Below are 18,179 nucleotides of genomic sequence, written 5' to 3'. Positions count from 1 at the left end.
TCAATTTAATCTCGCCTGTTTCGGGATGGTGCTTCGTCTTTGTAGGTAGACAGTGATTGTGGTAGTGATGATTTTTACAAGAGAAAGTGTTTGACAGGGCTGTTGTACTTTATTGAGTTAATGGCTTGCTTCCAGGCTGTCCTGCTCTTTGTGGTTTAGTGATTGCGAAAGAATATGTCTGATTTTAATTTAAAAAACGAAAATAAAATAAAATTATATATATATATATATATATATATATATATATATATATATATATATATATATATATATATATATATATATATATATCACACACACACACATGCATGCATATACAAAAACTTTTATTTGGTACAGACCGATTTTACTAAATATTATTAATGGATAACGGTGGCCTCAGTATGCTTTACTTAAACGGAATACACATTACATGAAGAGCACTTTTTGTAAAAAAAAATGTAGACCTACAAAAGGGGAAAATTTAAGACATATTAGCTGTTTTATTTTATATGGTCCCAGTTTTATTTTATATGGTCCTTTCATGGACGCCGCAATGTTGACATCACGTGACCAGTCATGTCACGCAGTTTAATGCGTCAGTGTGCAAGGTGCTATGCAAATCATAACCGTAACAGTAATACAAACTATGTCTGTTGTATAAGGATTGTCATTTGTTACTAAAAGCTTAACAGAATCGTACAATTTTGCTTAAAAATCATTAGATTAATATTTAAATCTTCAAAGACACTTAATAAGAATGTACCTTATTAGTATGTTTTACTGTTACTTTTTTCTTTTCAACATCTCTGTCCTGCCCTGAATACTGTTTGTGAGTATACAGTGTCACTCAAGGTTTTTCAAGACTTTACACACTTTAATCTTCTTTAACTTCAATATAATATTAAAATAAAAGTACATCTAAACGAAACAAACACAAATAAACATATACAGACACTGTAACTGTTATTGATGGGATGAGTAGGAACCAGCTAAACCTTAAAAACACACATAGTGAACCTTTAAGTTGAAAGATGTGTATATGCCCCTGCATTTTGTCAAGATATCGTGGAAAAAAATGCTCTTGTCATTGTATGTAGAAGCAGTAGAGGGAGACGTTTGTTTGCTCCTCATGATTTTGTGATTTTTCCATTCTTTTGGTCAGGCTGTATTAAAAGTGGAACTATCAAAAGGTTGAGTGCTTTTCACTCATGAGCTACTCTTTATACAAATAAACTACCCAACAACAGAAATAAGAAGCATTGCCTTCCCTATTCCCCACAGTTCCTCAGTTGTGCCTCCACTTTTAAAATCTAGCCAAGCTATGACATGTTATAATCTCATTAATATCACTAGTATATCTGTATGGCGCAGATTTGCAGGTGGTCAAATTTCGTTACGCTAGTGGCTTTTCACGAGCTGCCGTACTTTGTGTGAAAGTTAAAGGTCTGCCCCCTGAGGCCTGCATTTCTGCTCGACAGAAATTTAAATCTAAGTCATTGTGCCCTGGCACAGCTAAGCTCCTCTCATGCGATGAAAGGCCTCCTGTTTTTACCTTTTCATTAGAAGCGAGACCCTTTTAGCCAGTCTCACCAGGAGAGCTGTATTGCCTTTCATTGTTCGTGATTCTCAGGTGGTGGTTCTAAAAAGTGAAAAGCAATTTTCTTGTAGGCTTTAATTGTCTTTCCTTCATAAAAGCACCCCACCTTCATAGTAGTTTCTTTGGCATCACAGTTGCCTTTGAAATCCACTTTACACCCAGTAGGGGGCGCTATCTCTGCACATTTGAATTGGAGATCACAAAGCAGAAAAATCTACTGTGAGAGTAAAGCATAATGCATTATAGATATTTTTGTACTATTATTTTGATAAACACAGTTCAGCAGCAGTACCAGGGTCAGATTATCAGTGTGCTTGAAAGTTAATGTGATCTCTTGCTTCTTAGTTGTACTAAAGGTTCAGATCTTTAACGTTAAAATCATTTTCACCTTAAATTTAAAGGCCTGTTCACACAAAGGATGATGACCAGGCCTATACTAATAAAGATGTAGTTTTAAAAATCATTCTTAATTTCAAAGAAAAGTAGAGTCACAAATGAACGCTGACATTGAAATCACGTGCAGAGTGATTTTATTCCAAATGATGAATGAGAAAAACATCGATGGCTATTCAGAATCCATCTATTTTAAAGAGCTGGAGCATTTCAAGCAGCAGACGTCAAAACTGCAGCCCGCGCTTATAATAAACAGAATGTTATTATTTGTTGGTATGCTTGCTAATTTAGTGATCATTTTTGTTATTGTCCTTGGTGTGAACGGACCTTAAGAGTAATTGCGTAATGTGCTACGCTAGTGAGGACACGCGCTATTAAGAATTCACTGCACAACCTCAAACACGAGGATCAGGGAACATGCAGCTGCAGTGATGTCATCTCATGCAGAGACTGAGAGAGAGAGAGAGAGGGAGAGAGGGGAAGGATAGACTGATACAAAGAATGGGTGGAGAGGTAATGAGAGAAAGAGATAAAATAAAGACTAGTTGAAGAGGAATAGTGGTTTAAGGTTTCAAGAATGAAAATCTGAAGAAGCTGTGTGTGTGATATCTGGGTTAAACTTAAAGGAATAGTTTACCCCAAAATGTAAAGTTACAGCATATTTCAATCAACCCGAAGCCATCCTAGGTGTATATGACTTTCTTCTTTCAGATGAACACAGAGTTTAAAAAAAAAAGTATCCTGGTACTTCCTAGCTTGGTAATGCTGGTGGATATATCTGTTGTGAAACCTGTACGCGCTTGTGATACTGTCATGAAGTAACATTGCTGTCTATGCGGGGTCAGAAAGCTCTTGCTTTTCCTTGAATTCCTTATTTTGTGTTCCAAGAATGAACAAAGGCCTTGGGAGAGGTTTGGAACAAAGTGAGTGTGAGCTTTTTTTCCTTTTTTGGGTGATCTATATGTTTCTATCCTTTAATCTCGCCAGACCAGATTGTTATCTGAGAATAACAGGTTAGATTTTTTGTTTTAATTTGATCAGACAAACAATTTCCACCTGACGTAAAATCAGACGATTTTACATACCCATATTTACTGTCAGGAGAAAATCCTCCCGCATGTTCATCACATCAGAGATTATTGTTTGTGGAACATATTGTACTGTATTGTAGTCTTTCCTCGTAATTCAGTTCATTAATACCCTTGCCTTAATACCCTTTTTTAATTTTTAGCTTTACTTTTTATTTTTAGCACTCAAGTAGCATCTAAAAAAAGGTTTAATTTATTGAATAATGTAAATAATGACAAAAAAAATCACGTGATCATCCATCACCTGTGCAATGACAGCAGTCAAGAAAGTCTTTTTGTCCTTCCAAGAATGTGCAAATCTAGCATGAGGACATAAACAACAAAAAGTCATAGCCTGCTTCAGTAACATTCTTGGTTGTATTTGAAATCTTGTTTTTAGGCGATATTTAAATTGAATCGAACATCCGGTTCAACATATTGACTTCTGTCTTCTTATTTTTCACCTTTAGCTATCAGTCTGTTCTTTCACTTAATGTGTTATAAATCACAGAGAAACTTCGGTTTCTTTTCACAAGCCTTATGGTTTCCACTCCTCATTCTGCCCTGTTTATAAAGTTTCATAAGCCTAGCTTCTGCATGAAGGGAGAGATTTTGGTACGTGACAGAAACCCTGGCACAACCAATTCCCTCGACGCGGTTTCTTCGCCTTCAGGCATCTGTCACATCTGACCATGGCACACTCCCCGGCCTTCATTCAGTGCTCATACCACGATCAGTAACCTAATAATCGGGGGCCGTCACGTTCACATGCAGTGAAGAACTATTTTAAAAACACTCTTTGTTATGATGAAACCTTATCTTAAGGAGAGGCCCCATTCTTTACGTTTCAGCTTTGAGAGAACATTTCGTCTTTGTCATATTACGCTGCTGTGAATGGCGATATATCAAAGCTTTTTTTTGTTATTTGGGACACAGAGGTCTTGTATTGTACTTAAAGGTTACACATTTAGCAAAGAAAGAGAGAGAGAGAGAGAGAGAGAGAGAGATCGTGTGGGGAAAGCCATGTTTAGGCCAGATTGTTGTGCGTTGCGCTGGGTTTGAGTCGGGTGAGGTTGTGGAATTTGGAAAAGTTCCGAGGCCTTAGGGATTCTGGCCTGTCTGACATTTTCACAACAGATGCTGAATTTATAACTTATAATTTGGTTTAGGTAGAAGATGCGTGAAGACATAATTAGATTTATTACATCAGAAAGTCCTGCATCCTGCTTTATTCTTTATCTCAAGGCTCAAAGCAATAAAATGAAAATAAAAATCTGGTTATCTATTGTTTTAGGTGACTAACTTTGAGTTTTCCTCATGCTATTCTTTTTATTTTTACAGGACTTTGGAAGTGATGATGAGCGCCGGCTAAATCAGAGGTAACAACTGACTTTTAAATGCAGGTTTTCTGCGGGTGTGTGTGTGTGCTCCCTAGGTCCAATCTGTCAGAAGCAGATGATGAAGAGTCACTTCATCGCACCCTGTAGTTTGCGAGATGGTTCTGCTCGACTGTTCTAACACACATAATCATAGATATCTGAGTCCAGGCGTCTGATCACTGCTTTCACAACAGCTCTAACACCAGACTTGGTTTTTAGCACAGTTTCAGTTCCTCTTCGACTGAAGTGAGATCAAGTGGATTTAATTTGAGGCAAACATCTTGCTGGCTTTCCCAAATGTCGTTCCTAATGAGTATTTGTCTTATTAGAGCTTTCTGGGTTTCTTGTAATTCAGTGCCTGTGGTGGACAGATGGGGGAAATGGTGTTAGTGGAGTTGAGTATCGCCAGATTGGATTCTTTAACTTTTAACACTTTTTTTTTTTACAATACTCTCAAAATGTACCTATACATACAATTCTCAGAAGTTTCCAGCTGAACTGACTAACTAGTATGAGTAAAAACCTTTATTTATTCTTGCACAATGTATATATTTAAGGGACCGATTAGTGAATGACAGGCACAATTTTCACACAATTACTTTTTGCCCATTTGTGTCGGTTGTAGTAAACCTTTTCACTTGCCACAAAGAGCTCAAAAAGCTCTTGTAAGCAAACCGGTGTGATTGCTTGAGCAAATGTGTTTTATCTCTTGTTTATGCTTATTAGCTCAGGCTAGGTGGTATGTTTCCTTTTTAGTGCCACTCCCTGGACATTTCACTCTTTAAAGTAGCATGCTAATGGATTATCATTCTGCAAAAATGTTGCCACAGGGATATTTTCCACTGAGCCTCGGTTTATGTTTTTAGTTGCCAAATTGCAGAATGAATATTATTAAATATCACAAAAAAGGTGTATGTCATTTTAGTGTAATTTTTGATGCTAAAATAGGGTTTTGCTGGTAATAGAGAAATTTCGGCTTTAATTGATCTTTTTTGATCACAAATGTAAAAATATACCGATGCAAGAATCAATGCAGTGATTTTAATTTTACAGTCATAGCCTTGGTCTTTTGTAAGTTCAAAGTCTTGTCCAGGAGGGAGGGCATTTGTCCAGACTGTTTTTAGATTTAGCATTTTTTTCGTTGAAGATATCTTTTATAGGACGTATTAAACTAGGACTTGTGTCTGCTGGGATTGGACTAATGTCCCAGTCCTTTCAAACTTTGAATCTAGGTCACCACTAAGGAAGAAAAGTTCTGAAGAGACAAGCCGTTCACTGATGTGCAGAACTTTGTGAAACTCTCAGCACGGCATTTCGGTGTTGCCATCTAGGTATCGGTCAAACAAGGTCAAATAACAATTTGAAGACTTATGGAATTCTTACATACAGTACAGATGGAGTAGCTAAAGGAAGAGGATGTGTACAGAGGAGGATTTCTCATTCTAAAGGTCACATGACATCCTCAAAGGTCACAGTGCTCAGGAAATAACTCTTGTCGACTGCAAACTCAACACAAGTCAAATCAATAGCAATTGTTGTCTTGCATTTACATTACATTTCTCACACGCTTACAAAACTCATTTCCTATCTAAATGACAGTAGAGGTATTATAACGTCTTGTTTGTTTTGTTCTTTTACTAAAAGTATCTGTGAATGAACGGCTTAAAAGAAGCACATTTAAACAAACGAATCTCCAGAACTTGTGAACACAGAGAGAATTTTTTTAGACTAAAAGGAAATGGGTCGTTTTTTTTATTTTGATCAGTCTTAGAAAAGGGATTGAAGGAGCTACTGTGCCAGTTACCTGAATGAACCCTCACTAACGCCGTCTGTCTGTTTTCTGCTGGATGTGAGCACATGAAGCGTGTGTGACCTACATAAGGTCATCTGATAAGCGAAAGAGCAGTTGTTCCCTCAGCGCATTTTAAGTGCTTTTAGTACTTTCTGTCCATCTCTGTCTCTTTCTTGCTCTGTTTGCCCCATGATTGGTTTAGAAGGCACCGCTCGGTGTTTCTGTAAAAACAGGAAATGAGAACAACACTCTGAGATTCCAGTGTTAGCGATTGCAAACACAATGGAGGCTGTGTCTGATTTCTGTATCTTCCTGTGACTCATAGATAAGACTTTAGTCCCTCAGCACTTCTTAAACAAACAGAGCTTCTTTCAAGACTAATTAGAAAGAACATTGAGTGAGCCCAAAAAGTAGTGGGCACTTAAGCTACACCTAAAAATAAATGAAAGTAATTGCAGTTGCTTTGAGATCACTTGGTTAAAAGTCATCACAAAAGTGACTAAGAAAGTACAGTTTGTTCTGAGAAAAGTTTTAGCATTGATTGTTTCAGCACCAGGGGGTAATATGTCAAGCGTCACCTGACCAAACCCGGAAAACAGGTCTTATCGCTTCCTCTTGTTGGAGAATGCATCAATAGCAGTATAAAATAAAGGCAATATCAATGGAGCATATCACTTAATTTAACTAGTTGGTTGACGTTTTATTCGACTTTTATATATAAATGTTAGTGACAAGAATAAATAAAAAAAAAAAAACTTTTATATATCAGTCCACATATGTGATGGACATTGGTTGATTATGTTTAGTGTCTACTTTGAAGGCATCCTGAGTAAACCAGCATAATGTTTAATGAGGCATATGCAAAACGTGTAAACCGGGAAGCAACGAGACCTGGTTAGTCTGTCCTTCACTAACCTGTGTTCGCAAACTGCGGGGAGTTCCTATAAGTAATTCAAATAAATAAATGTTTTGAAAATGATAACAGTCAAAACAATAAAATGAAATGAAGATACAATATTAAATTGAATATAAAGATTTTTTTTGTCTACCTGCATGTCATGTGACCGTTAACTGACAAACACCACAGTAAAAAAAGTAGTTTAGAAGCAGTTTAAAGTTAAAATGCCTTAATATGGAATCGTTTCTTAGAAAACACAACTTTTCACTTCAGAAGTTGTTAATTCATGGACGGGAGTCGTGTGAATTATTTGAGGATTATTTTGATGTTTTTATCAGCTGTTTGGACTAATTCTGATGGCACCCATTCACTGCAGAGGATTAACTGTTGAGTAAGTGATGGAATGCAAAATTTTCCAGATCTTTTCTGATGAAGAAACTCATCTACATCTCGAATGCAGAGTCAGTAAATAGTCAGCCAATACTTATTTGAGGCCACTGTTTCTTACTAATGTTCAACCTTTATTATAAAATTCTATGTGCTCGTGGAACTATCCACAACACAGGAAAGTTGTGTGTGCTTGCTGGGAACAGGATGTCCTAGAGGCTCATGTGAAACAAATCCTCTTTTAATGAGGAAAAACAAGGTTCAGATAAAGTCACTGATGCAACAGATGCATGGAGCTAAATAAAACAACGCAAGAACAGAAGCATCAGCACTTCTTCCACACAAACAGCCATTTCAGACAATAAAACTTGGATTCAATTTAGGATGAACCTCAGAAGGAACTGAACACTGAGCAGGTCTAAGAGTCTAAGCTAGCTACTGTTCTGAAGATATAAACTGCTTGTTGTTGAATAGGTCCTGGACTGAGCATACAAGATTTCATTCAGTGTTGTGCAATTTATAAAACGTGACAGATTCCCGGGTTTTGATGTAATTCGTTTATGCATACATGTGAAGGCCTGTCCTGATTCCTGAAGTAACACCCATCGCTAGTAGAAGACATTTTGAACCTGACAAATTCCTTTTCTCTTACCTAAGGCTGACTTATTTTGTATTTTCCTGCAATAATGTGGAAAATTTGTGTTGTGGCAGAATCTGCAATGCTGTTACGAGCAGTTTGTGGTTTAGTGTGAACTCCGTGGAAAGGGCTGATGAATGCCATTGCTTTGAATATTTATAATGCAGATACATAGCGCGCTCATTCAGATGAATGCTTATTTGTAGTATCTATAGAAATGTAGTATATCAATCTTGCAACTTTCCGGTAGCACTGTAAAATCAAATCTTTGGATCTTTTTTTTTTATGTTTGTTTACAGTGAAATACTCTAATTTTGATATTTTAATATTTTGTGGTCATTGATTTATGGTTAAGAGGCATTTGTTATTTAACATTTTATAGTCACATTTATACTTTCTCTTTATACTTTCAATAAACACTTTTCCCCAGGTTTTCCCAAGTTGTGCTTTCAAGCATTTTAAAACAAGCATAGCTGGTCTGGATGAACAAATAGGCTAAACAGAGGAGCCCCCCCCCCACATTTTTACCCTTATCAGAGACCAAACCCCTCTAATAGCTGTAACCCTAATCTTGCACTTTGCGAGATGTACACAGGAATGCCCAATGAACTGGTCAAAGACTTTTCCTCTGAAATCAACCAGGCGGCACAGCTTTGAGCCAGCCGGTGATTTCACCAAACAGACACCGAGGCAGGAGCAGCCAAACACAGCAATCTGTGTTTATGTTTGGGTGTAGATGTAGCGCATATCAGGGTTCGATGATTTGGGTGTGTGGATGTCTCTGATCTGTTAGGGAACGTACAAGTTAAAATGTTGCGTTATTTTTCTAAAAAAAAAAAACCAAAACATGACTTGATCTTGGTGCTCTAATTATGAACATCAGTTTTGACCTAAAAGAATAATTCACCTAAACATGTTAAAGTGCACTTTCATTCAGTGATAACCAACCCAGCCTCAGTTGGTTTTAACTGGTGTTCCAGTCTGGTAAGGCTGTTGGCTTGACACTTTTTGGCTGAGATGACTGTGAGAAAATATTAAGCCAGTTAAGAACAGCAAACCAACTTCTTGATACTAAAACTTGGTATTTCCATTTCCATCTTAAACATAAAATGATCATACATGTACAGAAATAAAATAACGTTGAATAAAAGATCCACTGGTTAACATAATACACTATGGGAGGAAAAGACCGCAACTAATTGCAAATGTGTCTGCCAGGATAGAAAGTCATTTATCTGCATAAGCAAGCAATTGGCCTCATTGTATTTGCCAATTAAATTCAGTAGCATGACCTTTTTATTTATTTTGCTGCCTGTTAAAAGAATAGTTCACCCAGGAATGAAAGATGATGTCAGGCAATCCAAGATGTTGATGCATTTGTTTCTTAATGGGAACAGATATGGGGGAAATTTTAACATTTACATCACTTGTTCGCATTCAGTGGATCCTCTGCAGTAAATAAAGAAACAAACTCATTTACATCTTCGATGGTCAATTCTAAACCAATTTAAAAAAAATGTTAAATTCTTTTAAAATATAACATTACAGTTTTCTTAAATTCGCATGTTCCACTGCAAATTGAGTGAATGTACATGCATTTTTTGAGACTAGAGTTGTTTTCTTCATCGTTCGAACTCAGGCCAGTTTATGTGGCAATTCATATGATTAATTAATAAGACAGGCATTCGGCCAATAGATTGGTGAACACTGATGTCATACGCCATTCATCATCCTCGCCTTGACACCTGAGAAAAGATTGGTGCGCTGTTTGCCCTCCTCCCTCTTTCAGTCCCTCATTTTTCCTTCGTTGCTCGGCTAATACATAATGGAAATGTTATGTAACATCTGCTCCCAGAAAAGAAGCTTTTAATCTTTTTGTGCCTGTGTGCGCAGAAAAGCGATTGTGGCACTTTTGTGTACCACTGCAGTCTCAGCACACTGAAATAATCCAGTGAACACACACACACACACACACACACACCTTACGATATACACATACAGATGCCTGATCTGTTTAAAGCGCTTCATGCAGGCGTCCTTAATCGGGACACCTGTCAGGTGTTCTGGATTCTGCCTGATAGCATTGCCGTGGTTATGCTGAGTCACATGGGAAGCTCCGTACGTTTAGTCATGTGCTTCCTGACCTAGTGTGTCAAAGCGTGAGCAAGAAAGGCTAATCGCTCTGGGATATACATGATGAATATATTTAAACGCTCACACCTGTCATATATATATTACAGTAGCACATATGCTCAGGACAGAAGAATGTCTGGTCAAGTACCACATGGCCAGCAGTTGGCTGATATCTTAGCTAAGCAAAACTACTATGAAATTCATAAAAACCGTGTTTGATTGTTATCAAAGTAGGTCATTACATTCTACATAAAATGATTAATCGCTTCAGATAAAGAAATATTTTCTGTTTGCGTCTGAGGAGTTGTTCTGAATTTAAAACAAACACCTAACCAATGAATATTCCAGGCTCAGAGCAAGACAGTTTGTATTTTATTTTTTTTTTTGTACATATGTAAATTGTTTGTACATTGAACGAAAAAAATCAAACCCTTGAAATTTCCACAGGAATTCTTTTGGTAACAAATAACAAATGTCCTTATAGCAAGATAAATTTACTTAAATTTGATGTCTGTAATTTTTTGAAAGAAGTGTTCTATATGCTTATCAAGGATGCATTTGTGATCAAAAATGCAGTATTTTTGAAAATACATTAAGTAAAAAAATAGAGTAAGTTATGTTTATCACCCCACTGGCATAATGTTTGTTTGATGTATGCTGGAAAAATCAGGAAAATGTATAAAAATGAACTTAATTCTAAAATGTATTCTCTGAAAACAAGCCCAAAGTCTCAAACCGGTATTTCGGCCTGATTGTATTTCAGTAAACACTTAAGTTATAGTTATTAGTTATTTTCTGTCGTATTATCTGAAGGAAACTCTTCCTAATTCCTTGCTCCATAGGCTTGTATTGCAAGTTCAGGTAACACTTTATTTTAAGGTGTCCTTGTTATAGTGTAATGATATATTTAAATACTGAATAATAATATCAGTTAACTACATGTACTTACTATATGATTAGGATTAAAGTTTGGCTTTGGATTATTTGCATGCAATTATGCACATTTATTATTATTATACAAATAAGTACATCTAACAGGGACACCTTAAAATAAAGTGTTACCCAAGTTATAACTGTACACATGGTTTTTGCTTATTTTTATAAACCGCGGGCCAAGCCATGGTTATTTTTAGTGATTAATTGATAGCATGTCGCTTGTATCAAACCCAGAACATTCCTTCAAAGAGTGTAACCTGGCAGCGTTTTGTTTGTTTGCTGTTTTTGTTTGCTTGGTTCACAGATCTCGCGATCCGAAGAAAGCAAAAAAAATCTGAATACCCTTTAGTAATTCCCATTCACTCGGCTTCTTTAGTTATTTTAGACGGCTCTCATCATCTTCCTTTCTGTTCATCCTTATTTCCTTCCTTCTTAAGTAACCCCCTTTTTGTATATCCCCCGGCTGTTTCTGTTCCTTGGTGTCTCGGTTTACTCTTTGTCCTGTATTATCGGCTTTTAGACAGAAAGAGCAGTGCTTCTTCATCTGTATCTTTGAGGGAGACCCCGTGCTCTGTCGTTCTCTGTCGAGCCGCAGTGTTGACAGGCAGATAGTGGAGTACAGGCAGTCTCTGCACTTACTGCAGTCTACTTGGGATCATCCCCCGTCTCTGCTCCAGTTTCTAATGAGATTTTAAAGAGGCTTCCCTGCTTCGTCCGACAGCAGCAGGCACTGTTGCCCATGTTTAGCCCATGTGAGGATTCTGGGACAGATCATTTTAGGGCGTGGCAAGCAATGAAGAGTCCGAACTGAGGTGGTCAACACATTTCTTCCAGCTGTTAGTGGCCTGCGTTTTGTCGTCTTGTCTGACTGAGTGTCTTTTAGGAACAAGTGGGATCTTTTATGCTTGTTCTCTTTATCATTGACAGATTTGCTGGAGTGAAGCTGTTTTATTTCTCTAAGAGACACACCAGGATCTCTGTGGCCTGCTGGGCTTCTTGAGTTGTTTGGAGTGCTCTAATTTCAGTGGAGAGGTCTCATGCGCGCGCGCACACACACACACCGAGTGCCTCATCCCTTCCTGCAAAGACAAGGGAACAGGTTTTTCCTCCTCTCTCTATTTACGACACACACAGAGAGAGAGAGAGAGGGTGTGCGTCAATAGAAACTGCCCCACACACTCTCAGAGAGCGTCAGACCGAGGTAGGGGCTGCAGACGTGCTCCTCCTCTCCTCTGCATGCCGTTTTTCTCCCTCTGTCGTAAGCAGCTTGAGGACTGAGCGAAGCGTGCTGCTGCTGAGCCGGGCGAGGGAGATTTCCCTGCAGCCAGCAGCAGGATGCATCTGGTCGTGGACTCCTGTCAGGAAGTTGTGCTGAAGATGCTACCGTACTTTGTGGATAATGCATTCGTCACACAGAGGCAGATCTACCACATGTGAGTGAATCGCTGGAGTCCTGAGTGAGATCGGTGCTGATGCAGATTGCAGTGGCGTTTACGGCTTTGATTGTGATGCATGGCTTGTACAGTAAGATCCAGAAATCAGGGATTCAGATTTTTTTTAAATCTGGAAATGCGCAGTGTTTTAGGATTTTGGTGTGAGGTTAATATGAAATATTTAAGATCCTGTACTATTTCTAAACAAATTCACGATAAGCAAATTTTTAACAGATGGTCAGATGTGTTTTCTTCTGCTGAAGCTCAAGATGCTGTATGGATTTTTCTCAAACCGTGCTGGAGAACATGATCGGCAGGCTTTACACCAACTTTTTATATCTCATGCTGCTTGAGTTCTGCTGTCATTAAAGTACAAAGAAAAAAATGCTACGACATTATTAAATGTTAAGTTATCATCTGAAACTTTTAGTTAGCATTTTTGGAATTATTCATGTTGTTGTTTTTTTTTTTTTTTTTTTTTTTTAAGGAAGTCTCACCAAGGTTGAATTAAAAATCTTAAATAATTTTTTCAATTTAAAATAACTGCTTTCCGTTTTAATATTTTTTTTAAATATAATTTTTTTTGTGATGCAATGCTGAATTTCAGCAGCCATTACTCTAGTCTTTAGTGTCACATGACTAGTGTAAATATTTTTGTGTAAACCATAATATGCCATTTCAGGATACTTTAGAAATTATATATTAAGTAAAAATTTTTTTACAATTTCATAAATAATAACTGTAACACAGCATTAATTTAGACCACAGGTGATGTGACCCAGTTATAGCAGCTGGCATCATGTTACATGTTTGTCTAAGGCAGCTATATTTAATATTTGATCTTAGATGCGTGTTTGTTCTTTATGTTGGTCACGTACTATAGATTTGTATAGACCTGTGAAATCTTGACTTGTCTCATCGGGACAGAGTTTGTTTCTCTTACGTAAGAGCGATTGCCAATGTTACCTGAGAGGTAGTGATGTTGTTTGCATATCTGAACGAAAGTCATGTGGTTGTCTGATTTTGCAATTTGTATTTGCCCTGGGTTGTGTTCGAGGCGCAAACTACGTGCATTATATAAGAGTCAATGTACCACTTTGTTCCTGCAGATAGTCATTTTACAAATACTGTCAGACAGAGATGATGCAGTGCCAAATGAGTCATAACCTTCACATGAATTTACTAACACTTACAGTATGTGGGCTTGTTAGGCCCGTATGTGTGTTTGTGTTTGATACTGGGCTTTGCTGCGATATGGAAAGTATTTTTGGCTTCTGCATTTGTGGAGGGGTGGTTGATTAAAATATGTGTGCAAATGTGTGTTTGGATGAAAGTAAGTAAGGGTTAATCAGAAATTGGTCATCTACTTGGGTGGGCAGATATGTTTGGTAATTTGCTGTCAGTATAAAATTAAGCAACATAATGGAAATGATTGGAAATGTTAATCCATTGTCATTACCGGTATGTCAGTTGGGCATGTCATTTTGTGTTGTGACTCATGGGTATGTGAGCAAGTTCAAAGTTTAAATCCAGTAGCAAAAACAGTATTAGAGTTGATTAGTTGATAACTTATTTTAGGAATCGGTTTAACTTGTCTGTTTGAATCAATTCAAAATTCTGATTCAATGATTCATTAGCGTTATTTTTCATATCTACATTGATTTTTACTTCCTGCTTTAAGCTCTTTGAATACTTCACTACAATTTAGTCCAAATGATTGTTCCTCGGTTTAAAATTAAGCTATTAAGAAAATGTTAAATATTGATAGTATAAATTATAAACCTAAAATAATACAACAGACATTAAACAATATGTCTGGTTAAACAATTACCAGCTTTGTCCTTTTTTTACAGTAATTTTCTTTTATATATATATATATATATACACACACGATCTTCAGCAGGAAAAAAAAGGTTGACAGCTTTATATTTGTAGTGCAGATTTAATTCCAGATGTCTGCCAAAAGGCTGTTGATCCTGTACCACGTATCCATCTCTTAACATGCGAGTGAAACGTGGACAGAGGCGTTTGAGAGTGGTTACTTCTCAAAACTCTTACTCACATTATAATTACAGCTTTGGAGATGAACGTATTCTGCTCAGGGCTCGTGTATCATCATTTACAGCTGTCTGTCTCTCAGTCATGACTCAATCTGTCAGCCCAACGGGCGCTGAGCTGCTTCCAGCCTTCACATAAATCGCTCCGAGGGGCGGACAGAGAGAGAACGCAGCAGAGAGAGGAGAAACAAAAGAGAGGAGGATGGAAACAAAAGCCTCTGTGATCCGCTGACACCCTCGAGGCCTTCGGAGGGAGGGTGAGAAAGTTGAAGAAGGGGAATAAGAGAAAGGGAGGAGGAGGAAGTAGGAGAGAAATAAAGAGACCGAGGTGGGGGGGGTTGCGGGGGTACAATGCTAGTTTTGTTGCCGGTTGCTTATCATGTGATGGTTGCTCCTCTGAATGCTGAGACACTGGAAGTCCAGTCAGGAAAAATGAGAGGGATGAGTCAGCAAAGGGTCACAGCCACAGCAGGCCCAGAAAACAATGTGACCCTGAAATATTTCGCCTGCCCTAGACCATGATGGTTTTGAGTACAGCCACTCCTAAACATCCAGTCAGTGAGGTCTTCGATTGTACGCTTCTTTTATCTAGCTTTCCAGTTTTTCCAGGGCTTTATATTATTGCCGCATCTGTGTGTTTCAGATTCTTGATTTTCAATAGTCGTATCTCGGCCAAATATCGTCCAACCCTAACTAAACGTACAGTACATCGACGGAAAAGTTGATTTATTCATGATGTATAGATCTCAAATTTGACCCTTACGACTACTTTTGTGGTCCAGGGTCACATTAGTGCAATTAGGACGTATTCATGCAAGCAGGCCGGTCCTAATCACAGTTGTGTTGATGAACAGTTCTCTTATAAAAGAGAGTGACAGCTTCATTCTTTAACTGATTGTGACTGCTTTAAATATTCAGGAGAGTGATTTAGCTGCATGAATGGAGCCACACTCAACAGCTTGCTGTCTGACAAGTCATTGACATATATATGACATGCATTTTGGCACTGTAGGTTGTCTTGTACTTGTCAGTCACTAATGTTTGGCCAGTTATAACAAAAATTCGGAGTGTTTACCGACATTGTCTGCTGTTACTGCTGTTACTACAGACATTGCTTGTGTGCAGTGCACACATAATATGTACAAAATATTTTGCACAATATTTACTCTCAAAATATTTTGCACAATATTTACAATTAATAGTCACTCTGTCACTTTCCCTCTTTTTTTGTTGTTGTTTTTAAATATACATTATGTATACAGAAAAAAATCCAAGGGCAGGGAGATGCCATTTATACATATACACAACCAATTTTCAACTAAAGTCATGTACTACGTGTTCAGTCTATTTAATGTGAAGCATCCCTGCCCTGTTATGACAGTCTGATTGTAGACAATGGTCTTTTTTTGACAGCTCCATAATTTCTGCAGGATATTTGGAGCGTTTCTCACCTTACCAGCTGTTCCGCCATTTCCCAGCACTGAGATTTCGTTTTGCATCGGAATAATAGTGAGCCTCAGGTGGTTCACATTTCCAAAAGTATGTTTAACTGCATGTGAGGCTAATTAGTGCCACACCTGAAATCACAAACCTAAAGCACCTGTCGTGAGCATACAGGTGGGTGATGGTGAGATGGGTTGTACAACATGCAAAATTCAACCCCAGAGCTTTAAAGATGTGCAGTCATAGTTCATTCCACTGTATATTTATCAGAAACCCTCTCGTTCTTAAATTTATTGCGACTGAATCATAATAGAATTTGATGTATTGGCGATTGTATTTGTATAGTGCTTTTGGTAACACTTTAGTGCATAAATCAATTCTTATTATGAACTAGTCGCTTATTTAGCATGCCTGCTATTAACATATTGGCTGGTTATTAGTACTTATAAATCCTATTCTTCATGACCATATTCTACATCCCTACTCCTACCCATTATCTAAACATAAATACATTACTAACTATTAATAAGCAGTAAATTCAGAGTTTGAGGCAATAATTTTATTTAATGGTTTGCTTGGGTTTGCTGATAGTGAAAATTGGACCAATAATGCATTCATTTGATCAATGATACAGTAAAAACAGTATTATTGTGAAATATTATTACAATTTAAAATTGTTGTGTGTTTTTTATATCTAAATTGTTATATACCTGAATATAGCTGAATTACTACTGAATTATTGTAGCCATTACTCCGGTCTTCAGTGTCACATGAAATCAGAAATCATTGCTGATTTTTCCACGTGCATTGTGTGTTCCCCAAAATTTGAATCTACAACTTTTTTGTGTCCGTGGGTTATGTGATATTAGATTCACTGAAATGTCACAAGAGCATGTTTTGTTTCATTGTTGGCCACGTTCCTCACATTGTCTCCTCTGCTTTCTTTTCCTTTTACAGTCTAAGCGAGAGCTTCTTCATGGTCAAGGGGGCCGCTCTGTTTCTGCAGCAGGGCAGCTGTCCGCAGGGTCAGAGGGGTCATCCTCACCACAAACATGCAGGTAAGTCCATGCTTGCACACATTAGTGAGTTTCTGCATTTAGATGGACAGCCAAAAAGTCAACAAGTGCACTTGAATTTTTATCACAGCACAGACTGTGTACAGAACACTCATTATTAGTTGAGTGGACCTCGGTCCTTCATTAGGTGTATCTCAGATGTGTTGCTTCAGTTGTTGGAATATGGTGTTTTGGTGGAAATTGTTTACTATAGTAGACTTTTCTGCCTGGCCTGCTGTGTCTGTCCTGAGAGAGAAATTGAGAAATTGGGTGGCAGGTGCTGTCCAGCTGATGGACAGACTCTTTAGTGCTAGCTAAGCGTGTCCCAGACAAGTGTGTGTGTGTGTGTGTGTGTGTGTGTGTGTGTGTGTGTGGATTAGCCAGATTAGCAGTTTAGCTCAGCACAGTGAGAACATCACTTCTTATAGTCAGAACACATGGGATGTCTCTCTTTTTTTCCGCAGTGGTTTTATGAGGTTTATGGTGCAGATATGTTAATACAGAGTTAAGAGTTTCTGTTTGTTCAGGAAGAAAAAACGTGTTTTTTTTCCCCCCATTATGGTTAGAGGTGGGTTGAAGTTTATTAATCAGACAGTGTTCTAAGATATTAATTGAATGAGAGGTAGTTGATATGTAGTTACCTATAGTCAACTAAATGTCTAAAGAGGAGCGTCAAAATAAAATGATTTTATTTGCTTATCCTATTTCTAGGATTGTTTAAAAAAAAAAAAAAAAAAAAGGAACATATAGACAGTTTTTGTCTACCTTTGTTTAATTATAATAAATAAACATATACAGTACACTCACACATTTTTTCACATTTTATATTGGATACGATTATCATTTGATAGCACTAATAAATATATTACTTATATTATTATTTATATTATATATATATATATATATATATATTTTATTTATTTTTTTTTTTTTAACTATAACTTTTTATTTTCTTTTTATTTGCAATTTTTAGTCATTTATGCAATTGAT

At 37.3% G+C, this 18,179-nt stretch overlaps 1 protein-coding gene across 2 annotated transcripts in view; it reads left to right on the top strand.

Moving 5' to 3' along the window:
- The window catches only part of ssh1a (slingshot protein phosphatase 1a), a 31,524-nt gene that overhangs the window by 1,439 nt on the left and 11,906 nt on the right, over positions 1-18,179 (top strand). The window contains exons 2-3 of one of the 2 annotated variants that reach the window (XM_043240729.1): positions 4,381-4,418; positions 17,092-17,192. In XM_043240729.1, coding sequence (XP_043096664.1) covers positions 4,381-4,418; positions 17,092-17,192 — 139 coding nt within the window. Of the gene's footprint in view, positions 1-4,380; positions 4,419-12,382; positions 12,635-17,091; positions 17,193-18,179 lie in introns of those variants that run through there. The other variant, XM_043240730.1, reaches the window with a different exon arrangement.

The sequence above is a fragment of the Puntigrus tetrazona genome, chromosome 5 (assembly GCF_018831695.1).
Source record: "Puntigrus tetrazona isolate hp1 chromosome 5, ASM1883169v1, whole genome shotgun sequence".
NCBI lineage: Eukaryota > Metazoa > Chordata > Actinopteri > Cypriniformes > Cyprinidae > Puntigrus > Puntigrus tetrazona.
The sequence above is the reverse complement of the archived record's forward strand: the minus strand, read 5'-3'. Positions and strand labels throughout refer to the sequence as shown.